The 18,389-nt window shown below is 43.5% G+C and overlaps 1 protein-coding gene across 1 annotated transcript in view; it reads right to left on the bottom strand.

Annotated features, from left to right (window-relative positions):
• LOC139310419 (maestro heat-like repeat family member 5) overlaps positions 1–5,109 on the bottom strand; it is a 29,871-nt gene extending 24,762 nt beyond the window's left edge. The window contains 3 exon segments of the mRNA XM_070934575.1: positions 661–797; positions 1,684–2,104; positions 5,011–5,109. Coding sequence (XP_070790676.1) covers positions 661–797; positions 1,684–2,104; positions 5,011–5,109 — 657 coding nt within the window.
• Between the last annotated feature and the right edge of the window lie 13,280 nt (positions 5,110–18,389).

The following is an 18,389-nucleotide window of genomic DNA, read 5'->3' as shown; positions in this document are numbered from 1 at the left end:
AGGAATCTTTGAGTTCACTTCAGAGGGTTTGTCGTGTTTGGGTCAGAACATTTATTTACTGACTGTTCGAAGTTATAACAGGTAGTTTACAACTGAAAAAAGGGGACTTTGTTTTTCACACTCAGGACTATTTCGCATTTCCGTGGCATGCAGAGAGCTTCCGGTCCCTGTTGCTGCTGCCCAGCATTCAGTGCCAGACAGTGCAACAGGGAGGATGGTTGTCTTGTAGATCTTAGATTTAAGATGGGTGGCCATTCGTCTGTCCAGTAACACACTGGTGAGATCTCATATCCAGGCTGCATTCTCCTTCGCTCGCACCTCACCATTGATGTCACCATTGACATTGGAGGTGGGATCCCAGATACCAAAAAATGTCCACCTTCTTTAGGTTTTCTCCATTGATTTGAAGCGTTCCAGGGGTGGTGACAGTCCCTAAGTACCCAGTTGTCTTGATGTTGAGGTGGAGTCCGAAATGGTTGAGGCGATCATTCCATGGTCGTTCCATGATCCTTCCAGCAAGGACCCCATAGTTCAGCAAATTCTCCAGAACTACATTTGTCTCCTTTTGGGATAAATGATCTCCACCGAGGCAGCCCTGGCTTCTGCAACCTCTCCACGATGGACCTCAGGGCCCACCGCGACACAAAACCAGCTGCTTACCTGGAAAGGACGAAGATGGTCCAAGATGGTCTCTAATATTTCTCTCTCGTCCATCAGATCCAAGATTTCTTTGACGGGTCTGCCTTTCAATGGCTTCCTGCTCTCCCATAAGTTTCTGAAGCACTCGTCCGAGAGTTCTGAGAAGAAGAGACAGACAGAGATTGATGGGCAATTCGACAGGACAAGCCTTCTCAAAGCAGAGAGAGAAAAAGTGTGCATAGTGGATCACCAGGCTGAGCCTGAGGGAGGAGTCAAATGCGTCATACGTCTCGAGTCCCTGATCTTCATGTCCTTAGACAACCATCTTATATATGGAATTGGAATTTTTTATTGCTTTGAAATTTCATGATGTCGTAATGTTATAATTTAGATCTAGCCTTTGAAAAAGGCTAAGAGGGAGGGGTCTTTCCTCACCTCTGAGGGCAAGATGTTCCCTAATACAGTGGCAGCGGTAGAGAAGACCCTCTTCCTAGACCCCACCAGTCGAAACTCTTTGACTGATGGAGTCTGCACCATAACGTCCCTGCCTGATGAAGGAGGATTGCAGGATTTGGATTTGGGGAGTCTAGGAAAAGGAAGGAAGGGTGTACTAGTGACATGAGAGCAGTCTTCCAGTGTTTGAGGGGCTGCCACACAGAGGAGGGGGTCAACTTATTTTCCAGAGCACCAGAAGGCAGGAAGAGAAACAATGGGTGGAAGCTACTCAAGGAGAGAAGCAACCTGGAAGTAAGGAGAAACTTCCAAACAGTGAGGACAATCAACCAATGGAATGGCTTCCCACCAGAAATCGTGGGTGCTTCATCACTGGAGCCTTTGAAGAAGAGACTGGGTAGCCATTTGTCTGGGATTGTATAGCATCTCCTGCTTGAGCAGGAGGTTGGATTGGAAGACCTCCAAGGTCCCTTCTGGCTCTGTTCTGATTGATTGATGGATTGATGGATGGATGGATTGATTGTGTGGGGTGGGCTGATGTGATAGGACAAGGCTGGTTCCATAGGTAGCCCAGCCCTGTAGCGTCTATACCTGGATACGAAGGCAGGACAGCATCTGGAGAGCGCTTTCTCCCTGGAGCCCTTTCCCTCTCGGGCCTCCTTGGCAAGGGAGGGGGCTCTTTCTGGCCAGCCTTGATCTCCCCCTGAGGAGCCCTCAGAGGGGTCCTGGCAGTTGTCCTTCGCACTAAATCGGGCAGCACCAATGCTGGAGGCTGCACCTTCTTCCTGATGTCCACTGGAGCTGACTTCACAAGGAGGGGTAAGACCTGCGTGGTTCTTTGAGTGGCCGAAGAAGTGGACGGGTGGGCTTCTTGGTTGTTCCACTGCCGTGGGTCATTACTGCTGATTTGTGGATGGGTCTCCTTGCTGTCCTTCTTCTGCAAGAAGGGCAACTTCTTCAGCATGTGGTCCATTCTCTCGTGAAGAGGGAGTTCTTGAACTGGAGGGAGATCCTGTCAATAAAGGAGAAGTTTTGTAATTCCAGGTTGAAAGGAGGGGTCCTTGGTGCTCCTATCTATCTATCTATCTATCTATCTATCTATCTATCTATCTATCTATCTATCATTGTCTGTCTGTCTGTCTGTGTCTGTCTATCTATCTACCTACCTATCTATCTATAGTCTGCCTGCCTGCCTGCCTGCCTGCCTATCTATCTATCTATCTATCTATCTATCTATCTATCTATCTATCTCTATTTATCACATGTACTTCCTGTGTCAACAAGCTCAGACTGGAATTTTGGAGTCTCTAATTTGTACTTCTACAACTGTCTGGTTTGACACAGCAACCAAACTAAAAGTCCACTAAAGAGAGAAGACGGCAAGGAAGTTTCAGGCAGCAGAGAGAAAGCAGAGCTGCTTAACTCGTTCTTTGCTTCGGTCTTCACACAAAAAGAAACTATAGCCCAACCTACCAAAAACATAACTGTAAAAGACAGACTAGAAATAAAAGTTAAAACAGGCAAAAAATAAAAAAAGAGAGAGAACACCTGTCTGATGCTGAGGAATATTAAGCCACCAGGACCTGAAGGATTACATCCCAGAGTTTTGAAGGAGCTGGCAGAGGTTATCTCAGAACCATTGTACCATATCTTTAAAAATCTTGGAGCACTGGGAAACCACCAGAGGATTGGAAAAGAGCTGATGTGCTTCCCATCTCCCAAAAAAGGGAAAAAATCAGACCCAGGAAATTACAGACCAATCAGCCTAACATTCAATACCTGGAAAGATACCGGAAAAGATAATAAAAAAACAGAGGTGCCAACATCTAGAAATAAATAAAGTTCTAGCTAGAAGCCAGCGTGGGTTTGTTAAAAACAGATCAGGACAAAGCAATCTTATTTCATTCTTTGACAAAGTGACTAAATAAGTAGACCAGCGAAATGCGGTGGACATACTCTACTTAGACTTCAGCAAGGCTTTTGACAAAGTAGACCACTCCGCTCTGCTCTGCTCTGCTCTGCTCAACACAACTCAACTGAGCTCAACTCTCCTCCTCTCCTCAACTCTCCACAGCTCCCCTCTCTTCCCTTTTGCCTTTATATCTCTGCCCCAGGGGCTGTGACATCACCGCATTGTGTTCTCAGGGGGGACAGCTGGTGTCATGACCCAAGGGCCCTCTTACTTCCCAAGATAATAGGGATGGGATATGGAGGGTCCCCTGGATAACCCCCTTGATAACATTAGCCACATTATGGGGAGCAAAGCTAGGGGTCACTATGGAATGACCCACTGTGATGGTGTCCCTCAACTTGCTAGATCTCAAAAGAACCTAACCAAGTTTAAGGCTGATCAACTTTGTTCTTTGATTGGCTAAGTCTTCCACTGAGCTTGGTTTTTTAATATTTTTTTATTATGAGATATGAGATATAGGATACATGAAATACTGGTGTAGGGTTTCCTGTATGGGCAGGGGGTTGGATTAGAAGACCTCCAAGGTTCCTTCCAACTCTCTAATTCTATTCTATTCTATTCTATTCTATTCTATTCTATTCTATTCTATTCTATTCTATTCTATTCTATTCTATTCTATTCTATTCTATTCTATTCTATTCTTATGGAGTCCTTGGCTTATAACAGTTCTTTTAGTGATGGTTCAAATTACAACAGCACTGAACGAACTATTTTTCACACTTATGACCATTCTGGCATCTCCACGGTCATATGATGAGAATTCGGACCTTTGGCAAGTGACTCACATTTATGACGAGTCACATGATCCCCTTTTACGACCTTCTGGCAAGCAAGTCAAGGGGGAAACCCGATTCACTTAACAACCATGTTACTAATGTAATGTTGGGCTCAGTTGTGATCACAAATCGAGGACTACTTGTATATATGATTTTTGGGGGGGTCCAGTTTCTGCACTGCCCATCATCGCTGGGGTGTTGTAGTAGTTTTGGTAAAACTCTCCAACGATATAAAAGCTGCAGTTGAAAACAAAGTTTTTGTGAAAAAAGCGAAACAGATTATTTTTATAAACAAAAAGGCAAAAGGGACCATTGCAGAGTCGAAAGGAGAGGAAGCTCCTTTGGCCCACCAACCCCCCCCCATGGCTTACAGGGCCCCCTTGGGCCCCCAGACCAGCTGGCAGAGTTGAGTCTTCGTGCTCCTGGGGAAGGTCAGGAGGCTGGGGGCCTGCCTCCTCTCTGGGGCTGGGCTACCTAGACGTAGAGCCACAATTCAGCTCAAAAGGCTTGGCAACTGGCATGTACTTATGACGGTTGCAGTGTCCCGAGGTCACATGACCCCCTTTTCTGACTTTCTGACCAGCAAAGATGATGGGGAAGCCAGATTCAGTTCCCAACCGTGTGACTAACTGATAGGATAGGATAGGATAGGATAGGATAGGATAGGATAGGATAGGATAGGATAGCATAGAACAGAACAGAACAGAACAGAACAGAACAGAACAGAACAGAATAGAATGAGCTGGAAGGGATCTTGGAGGTCTTCTAGTCCAGCCCCCTGGACTAGACAACGGTTCACTTAACAACGGTGGCAAGAAAGGTTGTAAAATGGGGCAAAACTCACTTGAGAACCGTCTCGCTTAGCAACCTAAATTTTGGCCTAGATTATGATGGCAAGTCAAGGGTTGCCTGCGTTTCAGTTTTATTGCAGACCATCCAGAATCTCTTCCTTTGTGAGATGGACAATCCTTTCACTTAGATGAATAAAGAAAGAAAGTTTGTTTTGAAAGGGGCGATTTTGGTGATTCAATGCAGCTTCTGCTTCCAGAGCTGAGTTTGCTCCAGTTGCTTTAAACACCGGCAGCTCTTTAAATTTCGAGTTTCTTGACCTCTTCAGCTTTGAACAACCTTCATGGCATCAGATCTCCCTAACCATTCCTTCTTTGTTACCAGGTTACACGGCACATCCAGGTGTCTGCTCTTTCTCCAGAGATCTGAGCTGCCATTCACTTGCTGTACATTTTCTGGATTGGACACAAATAGTTTCATTACTGGAAGAGACTTCAGACATGAAATAAATGCTAATAAGTCAAACAACAATATGAGATCGTGTTACGTTCAGGGTCCCAGCGTCTGTGAGAGATATACCCTATTAATAATGTCCTTGGGTATTTTGAATGGTATAGGTCAATGATGGCTAACCTTTTTTTTTTTTTTTTAATTTTTATATGCCGCCCTTCTCCGGAGACTCAGGGCAGCTTACAATGCGTTAAGCAATAGCCTTCATACTTTTGTATATTTATACAAAGTCAGCTTATTGCCTGTTGCAATATTTTCAGGATCAGACTCAATAAAGATAATAAGAATTAGAGATTTAAATATATTTCTCTTTAATAATAATAGGCATTCTATATTCGCTGAATATTCAAGATAGAAGCAAAGAAAATGGTGAGGGTGGCTCCTTATATATACAAGGGGTGGAGCCAGGAATGGGAGTGGTAAATTATGAATACATTAAAATCCAAAGAATAAGTTAACCCCTGATGTCCCATATATACATTATTTACACAATAGAGAATAAGGCATTTACATCTGACAAATCCCCCTCTAAATGCCGGTTCGCTATACAACACCAATTACATTCAGATTCAGGACAATATAATACATACAATTTAGAAGTTAAATATTTGTGCTGTTTAGAAGGTAAAGGCTTCGTTAATATGTCAGCTAATTGTTCAGAAGTATCACAATGTATTGCTTTGATGAATCCATCTTGAGATAATTGTCTCACGTGCTTAAATTTTATATCAATATGCCTGGACCTTTGTCCAATGGCATCGGATCTGGATATTTCAATGGCTGCTTTATTATCTTCATGCACAACAAAAGGTAATGCAGGTTTTTTCCAAACATCTGAGATCAAGTCATTGAACCATACAAGGTTATTTGCAGCTTTGGATAAACAAACATATTCCGCTTCTGTGGTTGAAGTGGCTACCAGTTCTTGTTTACCAGTGTACCAGTAAACTGGACAATCATTCAATAGAAAAATATAACCAGAAGTACTCTTTCTGCATGATGTATCACCAGCCCAATCTGCATCCGCATAACAGGTAATTTTTGGTTCTTTGTCATTATTAGGTTCTAATACTAAACAAAAATCTAATGTACTTTTCAAATATCTTAGAATTCTTTTGACAGCTTCCCAATGATACATGGTTGGTTTGCTAACATATCTTGACAATAAATTGAGAGGTAATGCAATATCTGGTCTGGTCCAATTAGATATATAAAGGAGTGAGCCTATAACTGATCTGTAAAATGTATTATCTTTAAATTCAGGGGAAGACTCATCAGTGTTTCTAAGGAAATCAGTTTGCATAGGAGTGTCACAGGTTTTGGCATTGTTTAAATTACATTTGTTTAGAAGTTCAATGATCTTATCTTTCTGAGTAAGTTTGAATCCCCTTCTAGTTTTGTTAATTTGTACACCAAGGTATTTATTCACTTTACCTAGAGATTTCAACGAGAAATGTTCGTTTAACTTATTTACAAAGATTTCTCTGCTCTCTTTGTGTTTTCCTATATATAAAATATCATCCACATAAATTAATACAAATTCAATGTGATCATCACTCTTTTTTACAAAGAAACAGTTATCAGCAGTGGTAGCGTTGAAATCCATGGTCTTTAGTACTTTTACCAAGCAATCGTACCATCTCTTGCCAGATTGCTTTAATCCGTATAGACTCTTGTTTAATAACCAAATTTCATTCTTATTAGTGTATTGACTATGTGGTGCTCTTACATATATTTCCTTATCTAGTTTTGCGTGTAAATACGCAGTCTGTATGTCATATTGAAATACGTCCAGATTGAGTGCAGATGCTACTACTAGAGCTGTTTTAACACTCTCTGTCCTCACCGTGGGGGAGTATGTGTCAGTATAATCTTCTGGATATTTTTGTGCATAACCTTGTGCAACTAGTCTAGCCTTGTATAAAGTATTGCCTCCTTCTAGGTTCTTAATTTTATAAATCCACCTGGTACCTATAATTGTTTTATCCTTAGGTGCGATCGCAGGAGTGAATACATTTAATCCTTGCAAACTTTCCATCTCTTTTTTCATAGCTAGTTCCCATTTTTCTCTTTCTTCACGAGGGAGTTTTAATACTTCCTCATATGTATTAGGTGTTATTTGTTCTCCATTCATATGCATTATGTAATCTTTGTATTTACTTGGTATTTGATTTCTATTGTTTCTAATAGCTCTTTCAGGTTTGCTATGGTTGTCGTGCAAATATCTAGCTTCCTTTTTTGTTAATGTGTCTGTCTTTATTTTATGCTGACTATTTGTCCAAGTTTTGGTTTTGTTCTTATTTTTGTTAATGTTTTGATTTTCTATTGTCCCTTCCTCGCAAGATATCGCATCTTTGCATTTATTTGGAAATATTTCATTAAGGTGCAGTTTAGACCAATTGGCCTGCTCATGGAACACAGCTGTTCTGGAGACTATAAATTTGTTATTATTATCAATGAATCTGTACCCTTTGGTTCCAGTTTCATATCCCATAAATCTTAATCTTCTGGATACGTTTTCTCCCTTTCTCCTCAACTGCTTAGGTATGTGCACATCTGCAGTGACTCCAAATATGTGCATGTGTGCTAATTTAGGTTTCCTATTGTACATCACCTCATACGGTGTCTTATTCACAATACTGGACCAGGTTCTATTTTGAGTGTAATTTGAATAATGTAGGGCTTCTGACCAGAATTGTTTGCCTAAACCAGCATCCTCTAATGTGCATCTAATCATGGTTTGTAGTGTGGAATTCTTTCTCTCTGCAATCCCGTTTTGAAACGCAGAAAATGGATTGGACGTGAAATGTAGCATTCCCCTATCCTTTAACCATTGGGAGAATTCTTTAGACATGAATTCACATCCCCTATCTGTCATAATTTGTTTTATTCTGATATTATGTTGTGTTTCTATGCGTTTGTAGAATTCCTTAAATTTCTGAAAGGTTTCATCCTTGTGCTTTAATGTGTAAACAAAACCATAGCGACTATAATCATCCACTATTGTTAGAAAGTAACGTTTTCTATAGGTAATTGATGGAGTTAATGGACCAACTAAATCCATATGTACTAAGTCAAAAATATTGTTAGTTGATCTGTTAGATTTTTTTGGTCTGGGACTGGTTTTTAGTTTGGTGGATTTACATACTGAGCATTCCAAATAATTTTCACAATTTTTTATTTTGACACCTTCTGCGTGTTCAGTCATTTTTTGAACTACAGGAAAGCTTGCATGTCCTAACTTCCTATGTAAGATGTGAGCACACTCATCATGAATTGGTTTACCTATTTTTGGTTTCTTCTCATTGTGTGTATTTTTGTGATCATGAGGTATTTTACATTCATCATTGTCACTGTTACTAACATTTTCATCATCTGCTTCAATACAATCTTCCATATTTGAATCAATGTTATGTAACCATCTTTCTTTTGTTATCAGATAGGGTAGACCTCCTTTTATCATCACAGTGCCTATATTTGTTTTGTCCTTCTCTAAAGTTGCTTTCCCCTTTGAGAAAACTATATTGATGTCAGAATCTCTGCTTAGTTTTATAGCACTTAGTATGTTATGAGGTATTTCTGGGATTAATAATACCCCCTCTATTTTACCTAAACCAGGCAAGGTCACATTTCCTCTGCCTAATACTTGAACCTTTTCTTGATTAGCTACCTTTATCACAAACTTATCTTCTGTAAATGAAGATAATATACTTTTGTTGTTAGTGGTGTGATTGGTTGCACCAGAATCAATAAGCCAATTATTGTTCTCATTTTGTTGTGTTTTGGTGCTTTCTTGTTTGTTTAGTCCATTTAGTGACCCAGATTTTCTCTCTTTTGAATTTTCTCTACCCCCTCTACTTTCTCTGTAATTTGGTGGGCTTCTATATTTGTGTCTATCTGTGGAAGACTGTCTATAATTGTATTTGCTCCTATATTCTGGCCTATGTCTCTCCCTTGAGACTTTGGGACAGTCTCTTCTACTGTGTTCCCTGGACCCACAATTGTGGCATCTAAAGGCTTCATTATATTTTTCTTGGAAAGCTACTTTCCTAAAAGATTTGTGTTCTGTTTGATTACTGGAACGATTTTTTCTTGAATTGTCTTCTGCTATCAATTTGTTAGATAGACTTTCTATGGTTAAATATCCTAAATTAATAGTATCTAAGTGTGACATAAAGCTATCCCATGATGGATCAAGTGAATTGATAATAACACTTTTCATTGTTTGATCTGAAATCACTTCCCCCCTCAATTGCAGCTCAGCTCTTATTTTGTTTAGAGATATCAAATGCTCACTTATAGAAACCCCTGGTTTCACTCTAGAAGAAAAGAAATCCTTAGACATTCTTGTAGTTGTAGCTACGCTATCGCTGTGAAATAGATTAAACATGCATTGAATTATTTCTGACACAGTTAGGTTTGATTTGATGCTATGATACATTGCAGGAGATACGCTAGATATTATTATGAAAAATGCTCTATGATGTAAACAATCTATTTTTAAAGTCCAAGGTCTTCTTGGAGGACTAGTTATAAAGAATAGTAAATTTTCTTTCATAAAGACAACCTGAAGCTGTTGATACCACTCTTGTAAATTAATGCCATCAATTCTAAGTTTTGGGAAGTCACTGGGTAAGTTCCCCACATTATTTTGTCCATTACTTACAACCTGAGGCAGTCCGTGGTCTCGCAAGTGCAGGAAATTACAGAACGGCATGGGGATGCTCGCAACGAGTCTGCGCGGTTCTCTGGCCAGTTCAAGTCTTTCGGGGCCGTCTACGTAGCTTTGCACATGCGCGTTGCTCATTTCTTTCTTGGCGTCGTCGTGGAAGGTTCTCTCCATTTTAGCTCTCTCGTTCCGCTCCTCTTCAGATGAGTCGGTCTCTGGTTCGGTTTTAGGGGTTCTGGTGGTGGCGACAGCTCTTCTCTTTCTTTCGTGTGCGTTGGCACTTGATCCGGTCTGCGGTGTAGGACGGAATCGGCATGGCTCTCTGGGCTCAGGTGTCGTCGCCTTCGAAGTCAGGATGGGAGCGTGCAGGTCTCGAGTTGTCGGTTTGATCTCTTGCTTCTTCGTTGGTGCCTTGGAAATTTTCAATCTTGGCCCAAAAGCAGCAAAAAGCGTTTTCATTGCTGACTTTACTTGAGACTTTGTTAAATCGTCTTCACTTTCTGATTCTGGTTCTTCTGAAGAGTTTGAGTCTTCTTTTTCACTTTCGTCGTCTGATAGCGTTTTTCGCGCCAGAAATTTTGAACTGAGCGTTTTGATTGGCTCTGCTTCACTCTCTTTTGAAGTTCGTTGAAACCAAGATGGCTGCCATTCAAAATTTCGCGCGGGATCACATCTTTTCTTTTTTACAACGACTTTCTCAGTATTCATTTCACTCACAGTTTTTTGATCTTTGGGTTTTTCTTTAACGACGTTTTTCTCTCTCGCTGCTCCGTTGTTCTTCAGCATTTCTTGGAGGTTCGCGATGAGGCTTTCATCGTTCTTCTGGCTTTTTAGTATCTTCAATATCTCTGACCTGAGTTCGTTATTTTCTATTTCGATTTCTTCCTGGTCATTATTTTCATTTATCAGTTCTTCTTCTTCAGTGGTGTATTCTTCGGATTCTCTCGAAATCGCGTTAGTGGATTCGTTGATCATCTCTTGTTCAGTTTCTATTTCCTTGCTGTAGGCCCTGGTGTTGGGCCTATCTTTCTTAGACATTTTTAATTATTTATTGAGTCAATTAACCATCCTCTGCTACCAGCTTGTTGCAATATTTTCAGGATCAGACTCAATAAAGATAATAAGAATTAGAGATTTAAATATATTTCTCTTTAATAATAATAGGCATTCTATATTCGCTGAATATTCAAGATAGAAGCAAAGAAAATGGTGAGGGTGGCTCCTTATATATACAAGGGGTGGAGCCAGGAATGGGAGTGGTAAATTATGAATACATTAAAATCCAAAGAATAAGTTAACCCCTGATGTCCCATATATACATTATTTACACAATAGAGAATAAGGCATTTACATCTGACATTGCCCCCACAAACTGGGTCCTCATTTAACCTACCTTAGAAAGGATGGAAGGCTGAGTCAATCTTGAGCCTGGTGAGATTCGAACTTACAGTAATTGCAGGCAGCTGGATGTTAAATGCTGCCTTAGTAGGAGGCATTAGCCTCCTACGCCACTCAGGCTCCTCCTCCTTTATGCCATTGCGTGCCAAAAGCAGGTGGAACACAGGTGGGGTCGTGCGCGTGTGTGCCCACACCCACAATTCAATGCCCCCTGCACCCCCCACGCATGAACATGCGACCTTCCCATGCTCCCCCCACTTTTGGCACGTGACAGCAAAAAGGTTATTGGTGGGCCTGGTAGTCCTGTTTTTTTTGCCCTCCCCAGGCTCCAGAGCCTTTCTTGGAGCCTGGGGAGGGCAAAAGCAGCCTTCCCCACCCCCCTATCCCGGAGGTCGGAAACGGCCATTTTCTGACTTCTGTTGGGCCAGGAAGGCCTGAAAATCAGCTGGCCGGCACGCTCTTATGCGCTGGAGCTGAGCTAGGGCAACATTTGCATGCCCACAGGTATGGCTCCGCGTGCCACCTGTGACACGTGTGAAATTGGTTCGTCATCACTGAAAGGTCATTGGTCGCATTGGTTGATGATCTCTGGAGAGCTCCTCTATCCTGGTCCTATTAGATCTCTCAGCGGCTTTTGACACCACCGACCATGATATTTTGCTGCGCCGACCGGAGGGGCTGGGAGTGGGAGGCACTGTGTTACAATAGTTCTCCTCCTATCTCTCTGACCGCTCGCAGTCCGTATTGGCAGAGGGGCTGGGGTGCCACAAGGGTCGGTCCTTTCACCTCTCCTGTTCAACATTTATGTGAAGCCGCTGGGTGAGCTCATCCGTGGTTTTGGGGTGCAGTGCCATCTTTACGCTGATGATACTCAGCTGTACATCTCCACCCAGACCACCCCAATGATGCCCTTGCAGTGATGTCCCGGTGCCTTGAGGCCGTGCGGATCTGGATGGGGAGAAACAGGCTCCGACTCAATCCTTCCAAGACCGAGTGGCTGTGGCTGCCAGCGTCCCGATATAGCCAGCTGATACCATCGTTGACTATTGGGGGCGAGTTATTGGCCCCCACGGAGAAGGCTCACAACTTGGGTGTCCTCCTGGACATGCGGCTGTCTTTAGGAGAGCATATTACGGCCATGGGTTTCTATCAGGTTCGCCTGATATGCCAGTTGCGTCCCTTTCTGGATCGGGACTCCTTATGCACAGTCACTCATGCCCTCGTCACTTCCCGACTGGACTACTGTAATGCTCTCTACATGGGGCTCCCCTTGAGGTGCACCCGGAGGCTCCAACTGGTCCAGAATGCAGCCACATGGGTGATTATGGGAGCGACATGGCGCTCACATGTAACACCTCTCCTACATGAGCTGCACTGGCTCCCGGTGGTCTTCCGGGTGCGCTTTAAGGTGTTGGTTCTTACCTTTAAAGTGCTCCATGGCTTAGGACCTGGGCACCTACGAGACCACCTTCTGCAACCGATAACCTCCCACCAACCAGTATGCTCCCACAGAGTGGGCCTCCTCAGGGTGCCGTCAGTAAAGCAATGTCGACTGGTGGTTCCCAGGGGGAGAGCCTTCTCTGTGGGGGCACCTGCCTTTTGGAACAGGATACCCCCAGGGATACGAATGATCCCAGATCTCTGTACTTTCTGTCGTGCCCTGAAGACCTTTCTGTTTCACCAAGCCGGCCTGGCATAAATTTTCAGTTTATCTAAATTCTACGCTGAGGATCTTAATTGATGAGCCAAATTGGTTTAATTATTTTAAATTGTTTTATTTCACCTTATATGTATGTTATTCTGACTGTTCCCTGCCCTGAGTCCTTCAGGAGAAGGGCGGTATAAAAATTAAATAAATCATCATCATCATCATCATCATCATGGGTATAGGTTCTCCTGCACTTGACCAGGGGGCTGGACTAGAAGACCTCCAAGGTCCCTTCCAGTCAATTGGAGGGCTGATTTACCACCAGCTTATCAAGTACTTAGGAGCCGAGGGCTCAGCAGCACAAGGAAACAACAGCCAATCGCCGGCCATCCACACACCACAATAGGAAGGCACCACATAAAAATGAAGCGTAGAATAGCCCATATTCCGGTAGAGAGAAGTTCCCTGAAGATGGGCTCCAGCACGGTCCAAAAACTCAGAAGACTGACCCATGATCGGACCTTGCAACATTATCCTGGGACTCCCAAAGCTGCTTTTTCCAGAAGGAACTGGACTTTCTGGTTTTCCTTCGAAGACATTTTGCTTCTCATCCAAGAAGCTTCTTCAGCTCTCTTGGATGAGAAGCAAAACGTCTTCAAAGAAAAACCGAGAGTGTCCAGTTGCCTCTTGAAAAGGCACCTTTGGGACAACCGTGACTTGGGTGACTGAGAGTCTCCATAGACATTATCCTGGGACGCATAGATTTGCCTTCCTTCCATCAACATTAACCGTTCATTTCCTTCTCTTTGTCTTTCATTAGCAGCGACAGAGAAGGAATTAGGGAGAAATTGAAGGAAGGCTTCCTATTATGTCTCCTAAACTGATGTAGGAATTGTCCTAAGGAGGCACTCCCAACTTTCCCCTTCTGAGCAGTTTTTCTGAAATATAATTTGGTTTCCAAGTGGTCTCTTTTTCAGCAGATGGCAGCACCCATCTGCCTTTTTCTGCTCTTCTCAAATCCTAGCATGGTCAGGAAGTCTTCAAGGCATGAGAGACCGACAACAAAGAAGTAGGGGAAGAGGTAGATTTTAAAAAAAGAAGGAAAGAAATCCTGGAAGGAGGCAAAGAAAAACTGATCATGCTGAGAAACTGACCGGGACATGTTCAGAAAGTCCAAACAAGGTATGCTGTTTCCAGTCAGCTTAGAATTTTTTTTAAAAAGTGATGTTGAGTTACGCTTGACTCCTAGAATTGTCCCGGAGGTTTTCTTGGCAGTATTTTCAAACATGATTTCTCCTTGTTTTCTTGTCTTGTATGGGGTTGGTGCAAATGCCCCAGCTGTCTGTTGGAAGGAAAATCCATCTGATTCACTTCCAATCCGGGAGAAAGATGCCGGAAATAAAATGGAGGCTGGAGGCTGATTGGAATGAAGGTCCATTTATTGATGAAGCAAAACCACAAACCGCAGGTGATTCTGGGACAGCTGAGCAGACCGTCGAATGAGCGGATGGCTCTTTATAGGTTTCTGTGACTTTGAAGTCTGAACTGTTCTGGGGGTTGTAGATCTTAGGTGAGGGGCTCCTTGTTCTAATCCTACCATTCTGCTTTGGTTAGCTGTCAAATTTTGCCGCAAGGAGTTTCGGAATAGCCTGTCTTGAATGGGCTTCTGCTGCCAGTAATTGCTTTGCTTATGAATGGAGCCATCTAGCTAGCTGGCTTCCTCTTTCAATAAGCTCTTTCTCTCCTTAAGTGCTGTGGGCTATTAAGAAAGATTGGGGGGGGGCTGCTTTCTGCCTCTAAAAACACGTTTCTCCATTTCTCCTTTAGGGAAATATAACATTCTGTTTGGTTTTTTTAAAAATAATTCCCCAAAATATTTCATTCTTCTGGGGAGGAGCAGGGGGTCTTTCCCAGGAGTCTTTATCCTTAAGGCAGGACTAGATTTCAATTTTTCTGCTTCTAGTCCGGCAGCTTTAACTCTGAAATTATTTGGAGAACTGGTGGGGCTTCCAAGTACCATAAATCCGTTTGTGAATAAAATCACATGAGCCGAGTGAGGCTCAGCAATTCTTACCTTTTACCTAATAGCCAAAAATACCCTGATATGTTCCACAGTTAAATAGCGTTGAAGGATAAGAGCTTCTTCGGGGTATTTTTAGGGGGGGGGGGAAGCATATCTAGCATTTATTAAGGGGGCGGACAGGGGGTGGGTAAGGGGTGAGGGCTAACAACTGAAATACTGGAGAGAAATGTGAGGCAGTTAGCAAAAAAACCCCAGGTGCTCTTTGGCTCTAACTGTTGGGTCTAGTAGCTAGAAACCAGGAGACGGGGGAGTTCTAGTCCCACTTTAGCCTGTAAACCAATTGGGTGAGTTCTAATCCAGCCTTTGGAATTAAAGCGGGATTTGGGACCGATCATCAAGAGATTGGGAGTTCTAGTCCAGGGGTGGGTTCTAAATTTTTTTACTACCGGTTCTGTGGGCGTGGCTTATTTTGTGGGTGTGGCTTAGTGGTCATGTGACTAGGTGGGCGTGGCTAGCCGGTCAGAGTCATTTCTGGAAGGTCCTCGCACTTACGACCAGTCCTCGCACTTACGACCCGACTCATTTGTTTGCTTTTAACACTGATCAGCTGTAGGGCGGCCCTTTGAAGCCCCCCGGCAAGAGTTTAAACAGTTTTTTTCCCTCTAGTCATCAGCTGGGACTCAGGAGGCAGCAAGAGATTGGGGGTGGGACCAAATAAAAGGTAAGAATAACATGGGGGGATGGGGGGTGGGAGAACCGGTTTGGTGACGTCATATCGTCACCGCTACCGGCTCGGCCGAACCGGACCGAACCGGGAGGAACCCACCACTGTTCTAGTCCCACCTTATGTAAGAAAGTCTGCTGGGTGATTTTAGGCCACTCACCAGGAGCAGTGGTGGGTTCTAACCGGCTTTACTACCGGTTCTTTTCGTGTACGTGCTTCGTGCGCGATCGCCGATCGCTCCGTGCAAGCGTGTTAGGAATCTGCCCAGCTGAGGTGCGGCAATCCACTCTGCCGCACCTATCAGCTGGGCTAAAAAAGAAGAAATAAAAGGTAGGAATAACACGGGGGCAGGCGGGAGGGCCCAGTTCCCGGACAAAGAGAACCAGTTCGGTGACGTCATATTGTCACTGCTACTGGCTCGGCCGAACCGGACTGAACCGGGAGGAACCCACCACTGACCAGGAACCAATACTGCGAATTCTAGTCCTGCCTCAGGCATGAAAGCCAACTGGATGACTTTCGCTAAACACTAGGAGACAGTGAGTTCTAGTTCAGCCTTAGGAATTAAAGTGGGTTTCATAACTTTTGGCCCAATCTCCAGGCGTTTGTGACTTCTAGTACTGCCTTATATAAGAAATTCTGCTGGGTGACTTTGGGCCACTCACCAGGAGCTGGTGAATTCTAGTCCTGCCTTTGGCATGAAAGCCACCCGGTCTCTTTGACCAGTCCGTCTCTCTTAGTCCAACCTACCTCACAGGGTTGTTGTTGTAGAGAAAAGGAGTATTAGGTATGTTTGCCACCTTAAAAATTATAAAGTATGTAATATAGGTTAGTCCTCGACTTGCAATCACAATTGAGCCCAACATTTCTGTCCTTAAGTGAGCCATTAAGTGAATTTTGTCCCCCTTTACAGTAATTCTGGCCAGAGTTAAGAAATCCCTGAAGTTGTTAAGTGAATCTGAATTCCCCATTGACTTTGCTCATCAGAAGGTCGCAAAAAGGGATTGCATGACTCCGGGGCACAGCGACCGTTCGCATCCAAATTTTTATCACGTGACCAAAGGGATGCTGCAAAGGTCATAACTGTGGAAAACGGTCCTAAGTCACTTTATTCAGTGTCGTTGTCACTTTGAATGATTGCTAAATGACCTGTTGTATGTCGAGGACTGCTTTTAAAAGCGGGATAACTAATCTAATCAATGAATAACGTTCAGCGGATTGGAAAATCTGCCAAAAATATAGCTCATTGTTTTTTCGACCTCGGCCCCTTTAAGAGGGGTGGACTTCAACTCCCAGAATTCCCCAGCCAGCGCATGCGCATGCTGGCTGGGGAATTCTGGGAGTTGAAGTCCACCCCTCTTAAAGGGGCCGAGGTCGAAAAAACCCCACTGATTTAGATTAACAGCCAATGATGCACGATTCCACCCGGGATAAACCCTAACTCCTTCGTATCTCAAGTTTGCCTGGTTGTAAAAGTTAATGTTTCATGGGCACAGATGGAGCGGAGCTGCGTGTGACCCTTGTAGTGTGATGAAAAGGACGACAAGTGAAGCGACCTTTGCGATGCTGATTGACGAAGCAAGGATAAAATGCAGGCCGGAGCTAAAACAGGAGATTATTATCAGGCGATGTTTTTCAGGTAAGTTCGGAGTTCCTGTCTGAAAAGGCAAAAGAGGGGGTTGTTCTCGACTTATGACCATAATGGACACTACGGTTGTATGTTGTGAGGGCCCTAGAGAAACTCCTAGAGGAGCTTGGGGGGGTTTTTTTGAATGGTTTTTTTTTTGCGGTGGTCGGTAAGCGAACATGGTCAGTAAGCGAAGCAATGGTTTGTGACAGGCCTGTTTGGCAGAAAACTGAAAATAAATGCTGGCTTTGAAAACGTGCGTCAAAATATAAGGTCAGGTGACAACGGAATGCGGCAAACGGTTATAAAACCGAAATATGTGGTAAGAGGGTCCGTCGTAACTTTTGAACGGTCGCTAAACGAGGACAAGCTGTATGAGGAGAGATGGAGTGTGAGACTGAGTGTGAAGACTACCTGGATGAAGGCAGTCACTGATGGATGAATATTTTTGTACAGGGGCTTTTGGTTCTTTCCTCTGAAATCCAGAACCTTCCAGATGGGTTGAGAACATCCTGGGGAATCTCTTAATGCAATGATTCTCAGCCTCGGTCGCTTGACCTGTCCGTGGAACAGCTTGCCTCCAGAAGTTGTGGATGCTCCATCACGGGAGGTTTCGAAGAAGAGACTGGGCAGCCATTTAAATAACAGAGCAACAGAGTTGGAAGGGACCTTGGAGGTCTTCTAGTCCAACCCCCTGCTCAGACAGGAAACACTATACTATCCCACACAAATGGTTATCCAACATCTTCTTAAAAACCTCCAGTGATGGAGCACCCACACCTTCTGGTGGCAAGTTGTTCCACGGGTTAACTGTTTCCATTGTTAGGAATTTCGTCCTTAATTTTAGGCTGCTTTTCTCCTTGATGAGTCTATCTGTCTATTGCTTCTTGTCTTGCTTTTAGGTTCTTTGGAGAATAAGTTGACCCCCTCTTCTTTGTGGCAGCCCCCAAAATATTAGAACTCTGCTATCATGTTCCCCCCTAGTCCTTCTCTTCATTAAACTAAACATACCCAGTTCCTGCAACTGTTCTTCGTATGTTTTAGCCTCCAGTCCCCTAATCCTCTTTGTTGCTCTTCTCTGCACTCTTTCCAGAGTCTCCACATCTTTTTTACATCGTGGCGACCAAAACTGGATGCAGGATTCCAAGTGTGGCCTTTAAT

This window comes from Pituophis catenifer, unplaced genomic scaffold, assembly GCF_029215685.1.
Source record: "Pituophis catenifer annectens isolate HBS135680 unplaced genomic scaffold, rPitCat1.0.hap2 SCAF_2, whole genome shotgun sequence".
NCBI classification, from domain to species: domain Eukaryota; kingdom Metazoa; phylum Chordata; class Lepidosauria; order Squamata; family Colubridae; genus Pituophis; species Pituophis catenifer.
The sequence above is the reverse complement of the archived record's forward strand: the minus strand, read 5'-3'. Positions and strand labels throughout refer to the sequence as shown.